The following is a 14,321-nucleotide window of genomic DNA, read 5'->3' as shown; positions in this document are numbered from 1 at the left end:
GCGGGTCGCCACTTCACCACAGACACTCCACAGCAGCGTGGGTTTGTTAGGGAGGGAGGGGGCGGTCGGTGGTGGCGGTGGTGGTTATGGATGGGCGTGTGAGGGCTGCAACAGAACACAGACACACACTCACATATCGTCATGGTAACGGGTGGAGGACTTCCTGGACCACACCTCCCCCCCCCCCCCCCCCTCCCCATATCCAGGTCCAGCTCCTTTTTTTATCCCGAAGTCATCGTCATCACATGGTGTTTTTTTTTTGTTTTTTCACGATGAGCGGTGTGTGGTTGTGAGTTCACATTTAAGAGGTGGAGGAGGTGTGGTGGTGGTGGTGGTGGTGGTGGTGGTGGTGGTGGCGGTGGCGGCGGTGGGAACATGATGAGCAACGGCGGCCACTCCACGCAGTTCAATTAAGAGAATTCAGAGGGGTCACGGGAGGGGGGCGGGGCCAGTCACTCCCAGCCGTTGTCCTTGATCATGTGAGCCAGCTCGATGATGAACTTCCCCTCTTTGTACTTCTGGCTGCTCTCGAACGCGTGCTCCTGTGGAACCAACGACAGACGGCCCGACCATCAGGTGCTTTCAACCATAAACACTGAACTAATGTACACACCGGACACATCAGTGGACGGTGAACAGTAGAACAAAGGAGAACATGTTTTGGTTCAGGTAGAAAGAGCATAGTTAGGTTGAGGCTAACACAGTAAACTAGGAACCGAATGGGGCTGTAGGGTAAGATTTTAGAGCTATCATGGGAGTTTCCTTTGTAAGCAATTGAGTAGCCATCCCAAAGCTGTTAGTGAGTGAAATGCACTGTGAGAATATCTGTTTCGAGACGACTGCGCCTGCCTCCAGATATGAGCCAAAGAAGTTTCAGATTGGATGGTTATGACCAATCACGGCATCTCTATCGTGGTTGGGTCGAGGAATCCATCTTGCCTGTTTATCACAGGAGTGCGAAACGCAACACCTTCTCAATGGTGGTTGAATTAGGGAGAAGGCAGAGAGGCGAGGTAACGCCTCAAATCGTACCTGCAACACCTTTAAGTACTCAGACTCATACCACCAACGTACTACAAACTGACTGACCGTAAGAACGAAAACTCTGATTTTATGTTTGCAAGTATGCAATACAAAATGTCGTTGGTTTCGATGCTACAAAGAAACTGAAGAAGGGGAAAGTATCAGGCTTGCGGTATTAAAGTATCCAAAGACGGCGTGTAATGTCATTATCAGAGGGAATAAACGGGCAAAAATAGACTACTACTTTCATTTCGAGGAAAAGAAGAAAAGTGTTCTTCCTTGACCCGACGGCCCCTTTAAACACTTTAACCAGTCCGACAACCCAAGCAAGTATGCGGTAACTTTATTAGGCTTGGATCGCTGCCAGTGTGCATCTGCAGCGCCTGAAAGGAAACCACTGGGTTTTCTCCTGCTAATAAGAACTTTTTTTTTTGCACACACATACTCTGCCTTGCAAACGAGCCCGGATTTCTGCGAGGGGCTCTGGCGAAGACAGCGCTCCCGTGTTTGTGTTGGGTGCCTCTATCAGTCTGTGCGGACAATTATCCGGGACGGGTCACCCCACCGCTGCCTGCCATTTAATCACCGGCGAATCCCAGGGGCTGTGAGCCAGTCTGGCAGCAGACAACCTCTGGCCACAGTAATTACCCCAACGCTAGCAGAGTTCGGCATGCAAAACGCACACACTAAATACAAAACCCAGAGCAAAAATAGTTACAACTTTGCACTGTAAGAGGACGCGCCGTAAAGGAGCTTTAACTTCATACGCAAGCTGTAAGATGTAAATCATCAACGTCCTCGTGATCATCGGCACGGCTCTACGAATCATATGTCTTGTGTGACCGACCTGTTGCCCTTAGGTTCGGGGAAGTGAGGTGAACTACTCACGTATTTCCAGCCCAGGGTGGTTTTACAGTTTTCACAGTAGATGTCAGCCACGGCGTGGAGACCTGTGAGGAGAACCCGCTCCTCTGCAGGCCCACAGCCCACGTTCACCCTGTTGGGTAGGAGGAGGAGGAGGAGGAGGAGGAGGAGGAGGAGGAGGAGGAGGAGGAGGAGGAGGAGGAGGAGGAGGAGGAGGAGGACACATTGGTCAGGGTGAGATTGCCATATTTACATATTGAGATTATTTTTCTTTTGTAAATAGCTCTAGTCTGAATGCGCTGCCATGGTTATCTTTGTTGCCTTCTAGGGTTTATAGCGCGGTAGAACAACAACTGTTTATTAAAAAATTGAATTATAATAATTGCACGTCTTGAAGACAAATGCACCCCATTCCCAGATCAACAATAGTCGGGTAATGTAACTTCCTGTTCCTGTACTTTTAACATTCCCTTGGTTTTACTCTTTTCTGAAGCAGCACCAACATGGTCCATATATATTTACTTGACTAGCTGCATCTATCTATACCATCTACTACACCTGTGTTTCTCCTGCTGTTTAATGATATTCTCGCTAAGCATTAACTTTCTGTGACAATCTCCCTCAATGATTGCTTTTCTTGCTCATGCACTCAGCCTTTATTTGTATTGGCATGGAACACAATTGTGTTTATTTATTTTAAGAACACTCACACAGAGTTGAAGAGATAGGCCCTCCCCTGGCTGCCTTGGAAAGACTGAAAGAGAGAAGAGAGAAGAGTTGCAACAACAGGTGAGAACAGGTGACTTGAAGGGAGGCGTTTACTCTGGCAGCATGCAAAGATGTTGCAAATATAAGTCTCAGATGCAACCTCCCAGCCATATCATTGATCTGCACATTTTGATGTGTCACACAAACACGTTCAGTGAAAAGCGTTAACGTTTTCTGGACCTGCGGCAAGACATGACTCATCGGTTCCACTGACTGGGTACCGATTCAAACCAAAAAGACGGTGCCTCAGCTGCAGAGCATCGGTCAACGACATTATACGATTATGCAGAAGAACATGACCCGTTGAGACAAGGTTATAATCGGACATCTATTTTTTCTTTTCTTTTTTTCTGCTATACAATTTTAATTGTAGGCAATTTTACAAAATCAAAACCAAAACTATCAACACAAGCTGAGGCATGCTGCATACAGTATGCAGCCCACGTCTTGTGATTCTGGCCCTGCTTGTTTTCTGAAGTGATACGGTCCTATCCGGCTTGTTTTTATAGCCAGATGCCACGCCGTCTATGTAAGCAATAGCCCAGCGTCTTGTTTTATTTGGTGGTCTGTCTAGTGTTTTACTGATACTGCTATATTAGTATATTATCCCAAGCAACATTACACTGGGGAAGAAAAGTGACATCATAGTTCAGCCATTCACATTATTAAATATTCTTGCCTACAATTTGTAATGCATACAATTTGCCCAATCCAACTGCATACCCATAACCCAAACAGAATATTACTGCTGCAAAACCAAGGTCTGTCCTTTCCATCCACTCAAAATCCCCCATGTTCATGGTCACATGGAAACAATGTCAACGTTTCGGTTTACTACCAAGGCATCCGCCTCCTCTACGAGGGCTCTTGAGAACACACGCTAGCTTAAGGCGAGCGTTTCCGTAAAGGTGCGCCTTTGTACGCTGCGTATTCTGAATGCCGCCGCTCTGCTCTTCCAGGGTGGTTAATACCTTAAGCCTGTCAGCGTGTCCTTCATGGGCCCTTAAAGGGACATGAGGGAAGCTAGGCCTGTCTCTCCACCCTGTCTCTCTACACCCGTCATCCTTGACCAGTGGCAGAGAGACAGGGTGTCACAGGCTAGCTTCCCCCAATCGGCTTTGCTTTTTCCATTGCAAATGAGCGGCACGGATGAGGCCGTGCCGGGTGCTAAGCTAGCTAATGCTACCAAATAGGGGCTTCAGCTGCCTGCTTCAGCTGCCTGCTCCACCGCCGCGGTAGCACTTTAACAGTCTCCACAGGAGGAGGGCTTCTCTATGTTAGAGGGAGGGTTCTTCCATAGCCAATTTGGGTGTACTGCAGCATTGGGATTCAATCAAACCGTTTTTGATTTTAAGGAACCAAGAATGGTGTGTAGGCCAAGAACACTTTGCACATGCCCCGTGGGAATGGAGAACACAAAATAAGTTCCTGAACTTTTTTTTATGTATGTACGAACAGGGGTTTCACTGTATGTGGCTTTGGTTAAAGTGTCTCTGTGGTTGGGTTCGCAATGCCATGTGCAGTAAATGGACTGCATTTATATAGTGTTGAGTTTAATTTGAACAAAGTCAAAGACTTAGGCTTAAAGATGGGAGCAATGAAACTATAGGTCAAAGTGGACAACAACTCCACTACATTTTGTATGTGCCTTATATTGACCTTTAAGGTTAAATATCCTAAATTCTAGAGATGTTCAAAATGTACTGGAGCTGCTTAATTCAACATCTGGTGAACTTTCTCTGTCAATGTAAACAATAAAAAAAAATAAAAAAATAATAATCCTAATAAATGGAACAACAGCGCACACTCTTCTGGTCCCCAAAACGTGAGACTTATACACTGAAGTGCATACATCGGAATAGTGAGTAGTGGCGCGCTTGGCCGTCATCCATTTACAGTAATGTGCTTTTTGGCAAGACCTCCAAATCCTGTTGGATCCAGTGCTGGTCTTTAGCCAACCAGTCACTCCAACATATGCTTTATATACGGCCCAGCCCAGGAGCTCAGGTCCATCTCTGAGCCCTTGGCCCCCATCCAACCCTGCTCCTCCATCACCCGGGGAGCATTCCCCTTTCCACATTCTCACGTACGACGCAGTTCGTGTGTTCTTTGACAAAACAACCAAAAAAATCGGAAAAGATTGAAATGGAAATATGTGACACATCCCGCTCTGCTCTTACATCCCCCAAGGAACATTCCTATTTCAAATTTATATCGACTTTTTTATACGCGATGCATCTGTTGTGTTTACTGAAGGGAACAAATAACTCATTTTAGGAAAAGACTGCGAAGGGAGGATATTTGCTTGGCGTCTAGGTGGTGTAAAAATACAAATCTGAATCGAGTCCAACAGCAGGAGATGGCGCACCCAACATTTCTGGCACCCGGTTCTCCCACGCGTCTCATAAAAGGGCAACTAATGTGTCTCTCAATCAGTGGAGCCGCTTTACTTTGTGAAACTGCCCTACAGGCACAAATTAAAACCAAAGCCTGATATGTACAAAACCAGAAAGGCACCCACAAAACTTTACATACAATATGCAAATCAGGGAGGTGAGAGATTTAAAACTAGGGTTTTTAAACAAACACAAACCTCAGTAATAACTTGCCTCTATTTAGCTTGAATGGGGGTGGGAGAGTGGCCAGTCAAAATTCAGAGTCAAAGCCACAGCGTTGGGTGAGGGTAGACGGTTTTACACGCGGGGTACGGCGTGAGGAAAACACTGTCGCCATCCGTTTGTTTGTTTGAGTGATGTCCCTCGGAGAAACACCAAGGATGAGTCACTTAAGGACTGGAGAGGAGGGGGTCGTCTGTTGCCCTGTGTGTGCGTGTGCGCATGTCCTTATATAAGCGTGTGTCCATACATGGTTGCATGTTTATGTGTGTCCGTTCATGCAGTTTGTTTCCTCGTCCGCACATATGTATGTGCGGACGAGGTGTATGTGTCACTGCACGACGTGTGTCTTTGTGTGTTTATGGGCGTCTGTGCTCTACTGTGTATCCTTGCGTTAGTGTCCGTGTATGTGTTTGCGTGTGTTTATGTGTTTATATGCTTAAGTGTGTATCCTTGCATTAGTGTCTGTGCATTTGTGCATGACATGTGGGTGCGTGCGTGCGTGCGTGCGTGCGTGCGTGCGTGTGCTCGAGTGTGTATCCTTGCATTAGTGTCCGTGCGTGAGTGCGTGCGTGCGTGCGCAGTTGGGCCGTCGCCTCCCTCTCTCTTGGCCTGCTCCACAGGTTAATCTCCCCTCTCGCTGCACCTCTGCATCTTGCCAAGCACTGAAGGTCTTCAGCCCCAGCGCTCTACGTGTGAGCCATCACACGCTACATTGTTGGAGCCATAATAACCAATAATGCAATTACACCCCCGCACATCCGTTGCCATGTCCTTCAACCGCCATCGTCATAATAATCACCACTGAACGGCGACATGTCCGTCCGTCCGTCCGCCCCCCCCCCCCCCCAACCACACACACACACACACACACACACACACCCACACACACACCACACACACACACACACACTTACCACACACACACACACACACACACACACACACACACACACACACACACACACACTTGGCTGCGTGTAGTGGAAAACACCCGTCCGGGTGTCGTCTTCTTACCAAGTAACGTAATCGGCTTACAGGGGTTGGTGTGCTGGAGCGAGGCAACGGCATCCCACTCCACCGCACAAAGGCGTGAACCTCAGGGGACCAGCGGCAGGTTCCAGTGGGGGGGGGGAGGCTAACACTTCCCCTATACACCCTGACGGGGGGCGAATATCAGTGGTGGTTATATGATCTAAAGGATCAAATGTTCCGCCACATGTCAGGGCCCACTGGGAATCTAGAGCAGACCAGTTGACCGTCAGCGGGAATGTTGCAATCCAATCCAATTACACTTGAAGTGGATGCAAGGGCTAATGAGGTTGTTTGTCAAAAAGGGAACACGAGGTGTTTGCCCGATTGGCCTTCTCACCTAGCGACCATCTTGGTTCCATCTGGGTTCAGTTCTAATTGCTAGCTGGATAGCTAGCATTTAGAACCAAGATGGGCGATAGCTAAGCTTTCGTACTCAAGCTAGGTGAATAAAACAAAAAATATATATGTAATAAACACAGACAAAACTGTTTGGGGGAGTATAATGTCATCTGACGGGGGGCCAGGAAGTCGAGTGCTGGTGCCTTAGACTCATCATTCTCTTACAAAGAGAGGTGAGAACAGTTTGGGATCTTATCTGCAAACCAGATAAGGGTGATTCAAATAGACTGTGGGGCTCCGCCAATATATGCATGCCTTCTCTGCTAAAATTAATCAAATCACTTAGCTTTGCATTTAGGCTCTAAAGCGCAACTGGTTCCCCTGCATTCCAGCCTAAGCAGAGCCGTGGAGAACAATGAGGCGTGTCACCAAATTAACCAGGAACCACAACAGCAAAAACAAGGCCTTAAATGTCATCTTCTCCGCCTCCCAAGCTGAATCCACCGGAGCGTCCCAATTCACACTTTGTACTGTATCACCAAACGTTGCCACCTTTGAACCTCTAAATGTCCTGGTGGGCAAGGTGTATGTACCCGGTTGTGTATACCAATGGCTTTCTGGAAATCTTGGTAACCATAGTGATCTGGTGCTACTGTACTATATGATTATATTGACCCCATTAGCAGGAAGATCCCCAGGCATCCAAGCTTCTGGGGCCAATAGATCACTACAGGGAGATCTTCTGATTCACCTCATAACTTATCAGCTGACTGGTTTGGACAGATTGCTAGTCGGTCTCAGTATAAGGGATGCATTCAGTCTCTTCCTTATTGGGGTTAACTCCTCATTGGGGTTATCTCCTCAATCAATGGCCAGGAATATCGAACGGGTGTTTGAGTACAGTTTGAACCAAAAAAGGTCCAACCACATGTATTTGTCCAACCACCTGTTTAAAAGATAGTCAAGACTACACCGTATATCAAGAAAATGTATTCCAGTCTATTCCAGGTGGCGATAGGAGAAGATAGTACATCAAGCTCAAGCTTTTGTCAATATAGCTCACAGGCGCTTGACGTTAACGGAAAAAGACTTTGCAAAATCAGTAGACCGACTTTGTCTGGACTGGTCTGAAAGGAGCTGTGCTTCTCCAGATGTGCCATAGGAATTACGCAGCGATAGACATCTGTCCGTTTCAAAAGGATTGGATGACGCCGGTTTAAATGAAATCAAATGTCTCTACAATTGTTAAAAGTCCATTTGAGGGTCTTATTTGATAAAATCGTAAAAGCCTAACGTTAACAGAGCATGACATCATGTACACGCACTTCAGATTGACTTTGATTGTATTACTGGTTTATTTAACTTGGTAATGGTCTTAACTCAAAAGTCAAAACGGCAGAAGTCATCTTGAAAGGTCACAATCATGCACATATTTATACCAACATATGCCCAATATGACCACACAAGCATAATCTTTTTTTTTTTTTTTTTTACAATAGAAATGACTTACTTGTATCAATAGCATCTACTTAACAGATCATCAACAGATCTCTAAAGAATCAAACCTCGCTGAGCTGCCATACCTTTGAGATGAGCTCATCGTGGTTGGCCAGGTGTGCGCGGCAGTGGATGCAGCTGTAGGTACGATGGCAGCTGGGCAGGTAAGCCTGGAAGGTCTTCGACTTGGTCATCTTCACCATGTCAATGGGGCAGGGCTCCTGGCTGCCGTCCGGGCTGGTGCTGGGGGAGTTGCAGCTCTGCTGGACTTGCTGACAGAAGAAACACTGGAAGATGCAAGCCAAAGCCGTCGTTGTTGTGGAGTGGGTGTGTGGCACACTCCACACAGACACCACGGGAGAAAATCAAACCTGAGGGGGGAGGAGGGGGAAGAGAGGTGCAGGTCTTTGAATGGTCTCGTCCCGCTTTAATCTGCAGCATTGACACTTTGATGCTGTTTTCAAAGCCAGGTTGCTAATTCGCTCCATCATGCTGTCATTCGATACCAATATATGGTGGCACCCTGCCACCATATATATATATATAAAGCACCAATACGTACATTAAATTAAACACAAGTCTATATATATATACCAACACTTTCCTTCATTCTGTGCTGTGGCTTCAGGATTAAATCCCCACCCCAACACACACCCACACTTAAGTGGAATGCTGGCTGCTGAATAAATCCATTTACAAACAACTTTCCAAATAATGCACCCATTTACCTCAATACACTTGTCATTGAACACCATGCAACCCGGCCTGTAGCCCCACCATTAACTGTGTGTTTGCATAAAGATTATCTGGAAGCTGCACATTAAGATCACATACCCCTTTCCCTTGCAAAACAGCGCGCTGATTGCCTAAGTCACACATACAAAACCGAGAGCGCAGACCTAGCCCTTGAATTTAGTGTTGGCAAGTGAGATAATAACTGCACCCATATGTTTGGGTGATTATGGTGTGCTGGAGGTGCCTGTGAGCAGGAACAGTGTTGGGTCTGTACAGACAGCCGAGCCGGCAGCCAGGTGACTCTCAGGAGCCAAGCAGCCCATAGGGTTTAGTCAGGCAGCATACCAACGTTTGAGACCCGTTCACTTGTATTCACTTTAACTATTTCTCCGTTGTCAGCTCTGTATTTGACTCACAGAGTGTGTAGAACTACTGTATGATGTCCTACTATAGGTGGAGAACCAACCTGCTAGCCAGTATTGTGTAGCATGTCAATTTGGGTCTAAGTGAATGCATTTCGATTAGTAATGCATTCACGGGCCTCCACCAGTTTCCTCTGGCTTCGCCCTGCCCAGGCATAGATCTACTAAAGGTGATCTTTAAAAACACAAAATGACTGTCATATATTACAAAGCACCAGATATCTCGATCCAACTTTATTGTTTAACGACACCAAAAGCTATTCAAGTGGGTGATTTTGGCTTCAGGTGCAAGAAAAGAAGTCAAATATTCAGAGCAAATTCTGTTTAAAAGCAATGATAGCAAACAAAAAATAGACAGAGCATTCTCAGAGAGAACATTGGATTGAGAACATTGATTTTATTACAAATAGCCCTAAGTGATAGAACACATATTCTGATGTTTTTATACTCCAAGTTGCCGTTTTCCTTTGTCAAACTGTTAACAGTGTCTTGTTTCAACACCTCAGCACCCAGAAGTTGTTGGTGTGGGTACAAAAAAATTGATAATAATGTGCAAAAAGGATGGCATTTTAAATGCATCAACTCTGGGTTTCGTACATTTTGTTAAAAACAACTACAGGTCAGGCAAGGGCTCAGGGTTTTATTTGGACGAAAATAACATACACATAATGACATGCAGACAACTTTTAACTTTCCAATTTGAAGCTGGGTGCTTTCACAGGAAAGCAGTGGCGGCCCGAGAGCAGCCAGAAGGCAGCAGTGTGAACAAAGGAGCTTCCGCACGGCACACCAGGAAGCAGCCAGCCACCACCAGTATCACACTGCTGAGGAGGACTACACGTCAAGGGGACCAATATTCTTATTATGGGCCATTTCCATAACCGACCAGGGAGAGTTTAGACTTCACATTATACAACTGTGATTCGAACCACTGCAACCGTACCACAAATGTGGTCTACTCATAGCATGCAGTTGGTCTGTGGAAAGGTAAACACACTCACAAGAGACAACATACTGGTATGGCGCCCCCATCGCCACAGAAGAAAGTGACAGATTGTTATGACGCACACCGTGTATTTTCTCTCTCTCTGTGTGTGTGTGTGTGTGTGTGTGTGTGTGTGTGTGTGTGTGTGTGTGTGTGTGTGTGTGTGTGTGTGTGTGTGTGTGTGTGTGTGTGTGTCGAAGACAAGTAAAGTCTGTTGCACTTCTTTGTTCTTGTCTCGACAGACACACAAAAAAAACAACACCTGATCTTACTTTGTCTGAACACATGGGTGTTAGACTGTAGGGTTTCTCGACTGAGTAGACGTGGCTTTATCACTTGGCAACAAGTCAATTTGGGAATTGGATTACATCTTCTTAGCCGTCTACATTATTCACGTCTGCAAGTAATTCGGTGGTTGCACAGCAGAGTATTGCTCCAAGCAGAAGTGCCATTAAAAAGCCAGCCCATCCAAAACAAAGACGGCACCGCGTGTCCTGGTAACCGAGATGGGAAGGCGGCCCGACAATAGATACAACTGTCTCAACAAACAAAGAAAGGACAAAAATAACTTTTTTTTTTACATACTCGATTCGATCTGAACGTCCGTAGTCGCACAATTACTTCGGATCAAATAAGCGATACGAGCGTCGCCAACCAAGAAACCCCATTATTTATCATTTAACGTTAAATTATGATCGACACTCGCTAGAGGAAGAAGTGACAACCTTATGTTGTTCTCGGGTGATGTTGGCTTATCCCTGCTCAACTCAAAACATACACGGGTCCAAACGTTAAAAGATGATTTATTGGAAAATAGATCTGATCCATAAGTACTCACCACCAGAATCGGATTTGACCACAACGCTGCTTGTTATTAAGTGTCTGTTGGTGGGTTTTATAATGACGATGTTCATAGCATTGCTGTAGTCTCCGTATTACTGTTAACTTGTTGCACGGCTCGCAGAGTGGATAATGTCGCCAGGTGAGAAGTTGGGTCTTGAGATGTGGAGGACTATCGTATCCCCAAGTCTTTGTTGTCCCTTTTGTGTTCGTGACAGACTCGCTGGTTACTTTGATGATATGGAGACGTCACCGTGGGGAAGAGCCAACGTTTGACTGACACCATCGGCGTCCAATCAGCGACCGTATCGCTCGGGGGAAGGGGAACGCAAATAGACACCCGGATGTGTAAATAAATACAAGGAATTTGATGCATTTGAGGGGTATTAATAATCGCATTTCTACTCTATGCGGTGATCAATCAGAAATGTCATGTGTCCCTACAATGTTCATGGCCAGCCAGCTTGCTCTGTGAGTGTGCTCGTTTTCATCAGGGTATGAATTCACCTATAATACAAAAGACTAATTCATTAGGGAATTATGAAATGCAGCGTCTTTTATACAAAAACACAATATTCCCACTATTATAAAAGTAGGTCAGTATATTTCCCACTTTGTGTATAGTGGTCAAGACACTACTTGTGCTCGTTGTGTAAAATAAGCCCTAAGAGGATCAGGATATTGCAATCATAATTTATGGCATTGGACACGTACTTTTGAAACATTAAGAACTGTGCACAGAAATATTTGAAAGCCATCACGCTGGCTGCCATTGTCCTGATATCGAGGATTAGCACTCATGTTCCCTCAATCTGCAATAAGTTGTTATTTGAAATGCCAACGAACCCCAAACACTCAAACACACAAATATATATGCTATGTATCGAATACATTTTTCCACCAGTTCATATTACACAGCTCAATTGACCAATCAACACACCAATAAGCCACATTGTCCGGGCATATACATTATAGGCCTATCTATGCATGCATTTGTGCACCAAAGCAAAACACAGTGGGAAGTTAAGGCGTTCAGCATGTGTAATTGGCGTAATACTCACTGGCAACAGCCTTTTCCTTTCAAGAAGGGGAAGAAAACACTTCCCCGATGTTGTCTCTCAGAGCATTCATAAATATCCCCGTGCCATGGTTCAGAAAGGTTGTTGACACCGTTCCTGGTTTTACCCCTTCACTGTTCGGATCGTTTCGAGTCCCATAAAGTCTCCAAAAATACATGCGTAGTATTGTTATTCCTGCACAAGCCGCGCTAGATCCACCAATTGGTTTAGTGCAAGAGGTGTTGGGAGCCTATAGCTGCGCAGGCTGCATTAGTTAACTGTGCACGTTGGAACTGCACTAGGTTAAATTATGGGAGATTTAAGGTCATTTGGTGCGCTTGTATCTTGTCATTATTCTAATATTGCATAGACTAACCTAAACCTACAGGAATCGGATCAATTCACCATCTTCATTGACAGTGAATAAATCACGAAACGTTTATCGAAAAAAACAAAAACGAAAGGGCTATTGTGTAACGATCGTTATCTAACACTAACCTAAAGATGTGAGTGTATGAACTTCATAACGCAATTCTGTAATATTCTGTTGAAGCCACCAAGGATAAACAGCCCCCCTCCTCTCCAGTTCTGATGACCAATAGTTACAAAGATTATCTGCCTCAAACCAATCCCCTGCCAAACAAGGACAGCCCAGAGATCTTAAAACCAATCATCGTAGCTTTCTAAGGTAAAAGACAGGACGGCGCGCTCCCGCCGACAGGGATTGTTTTCGACCAGGCGCGTATCCGCGGTAGACACGTGCCAACAACAGAAGCGCACACTGCGCACGTTTGAGCGCATTGGTAAAGCAAGGGGCCATGTGAAGCAGTAAACAAGAGCACGACGAAAGGAAGAAATAATGGGAATTCCTCATTATACATCCATTGTATGATAGTAAATATATTTATATCGTATTTACTGTAGTATAGCCGGCCAAAGGAATTTTATCTCGCACCTAGCTTGAAATATTAGGATAGGCAAGAGACTGCAGTAACTCTCTACTTCTTTACTGCTACACTAGCGCCCTCTAACGGAGATACAGAGAAGAAGTTTGCCTTTTTAAGCATCATCAATATACTATGGAATCATATTCTATGGATGTTGCCCAAATTTATACTAATTAGTTTAGTGCTGCATGCAGCGCTCAACTATTGTTCTTCTTAGGTTTTATTCTTTCTTTCTTCTTCTTCTTTATCATTTTCTACAAAGTTTGGGGCCTATCGCCTTCCTCAAATTTTAAAATGTTCAGATTGGCTTGGAATAGTGCAGATATCTAAAATATCGCAAGTTGGACCTCTGGCGCCCTCCTAGGCTCCTAGGTCCTTTGCGGCTTCCTCCATCTACTTCGCCACCTTTTTAAATAAATTGCAGTCTCATTTTCCGACGGCGACAATATGACTGTCTCCTTATACTTCCGGATCACGGCCCCCGGGAAAAATCTCGAGCATGCGCAGAATGCAAAATCCGATTCCATGCGACCCGACCCGATACATTCACACTTAATTCGACTAACAATCGAATAATCTAGGTGTCTTAATTCGACTATGAGTAACTCGATTCGATTCGATTATAGTGTGACTAAGGTGTATACATGCATCTTCATAATCCAGTCATAGTTGGACTAACCCAATAATTCGATTTTCCTGAGGGTCATGTAAACGCACTAGGGGTTTGTTTGTCTATGCGGGTTAGCATTGCTGTATGTGTTGAGTTATTGTTCCCGACATCGTCACCGAGACGTGTATGTTAATTAGTTAAATTTAGTGTGTTTTGATTTGTCGTGTGTGCGTTCGTTAAAGGCAATTCTCAAGAGTTTTGCGGTGTAAGGGGAACGAGAGTTGCATAACCGCTTAATCTGGGCTCCCGCCTCGTCCTTCCCGCGCTGCTAGGCACAATATTCAACCTTTTTAAATACTATTTTTACAATGAAATTCAATGGGAGGATGGCAGAGCCGTCCGCCCATTCTTTAACACTTCAAGTACTTCAGACATGTCAATCTTTTATCATTAGCCTTCGTTCGAACGTTTAATAAATCAACACACTTGTAGGCCTACTCAATAATCTGAAAACAGAATTTCAATATAATTCATACTTTTCTTCAGAATCACAGTTTGTATGTATAAATCGAGCTTTATGAGT

General features: G+C 45.1%; 1 protein-coding gene across 2 annotated transcripts; it reads right to left on the bottom strand.

The window, feature by feature from the left end:
* Positions 1–223: 223 nt before the first annotated feature.
* LOC130384678 (protein yippee-like 1) lies at positions 224–12,832 on the bottom strand. 2 transcript variants are annotated; one of them, XM_056592989.1, is made up of 5 exons: positions 12,185–12,832; positions 8,228–8,512; positions 2,598–2,641; positions 1,912–2,020; positions 224–542 (listed from the first exon to the last, which is right to left on the bottom strand). In XM_056592989.1, the coding sequence occupies exons 2-5, from the start codon at positions 8,342–8,344 to the stop codon at positions 453–455; spliced, it is 360 nt and encodes a 119-aa protein (XP_056448964.1). In that variant the 5' UTR covers positions 8,345–8,512; positions 12,185–12,832; the 3' UTR covers positions 224–452. The 2 variants fall into 2 exon arrangements, with proteins under 2 accessions (XP_056448964.1, XP_056448963.1); XM_056592988.1 differs by lacking the exon at positions 12,185–12,832 and adding an exon at positions 11,122–11,698.
* Positions 12,833–14,321: the final 1,489 nt, after the last annotated feature.

The sequence above is a fragment of the Gadus chalcogrammus genome, chromosome 6 (genome assembly GCF_026213295.1).
Source record: "Gadus chalcogrammus isolate NIFS_2021 chromosome 6, NIFS_Gcha_1.0, whole genome shotgun sequence".
NCBI classification, from domain to species: Eukaryota; Metazoa; Chordata; class Actinopteri; order Gadiformes; family Gadidae; genus Gadus; species Gadus chalcogrammus.
Note: the sequence above shows the minus strand (reverse complement) of the source record. Positions and strands in the feature narration are given on the sequence as shown.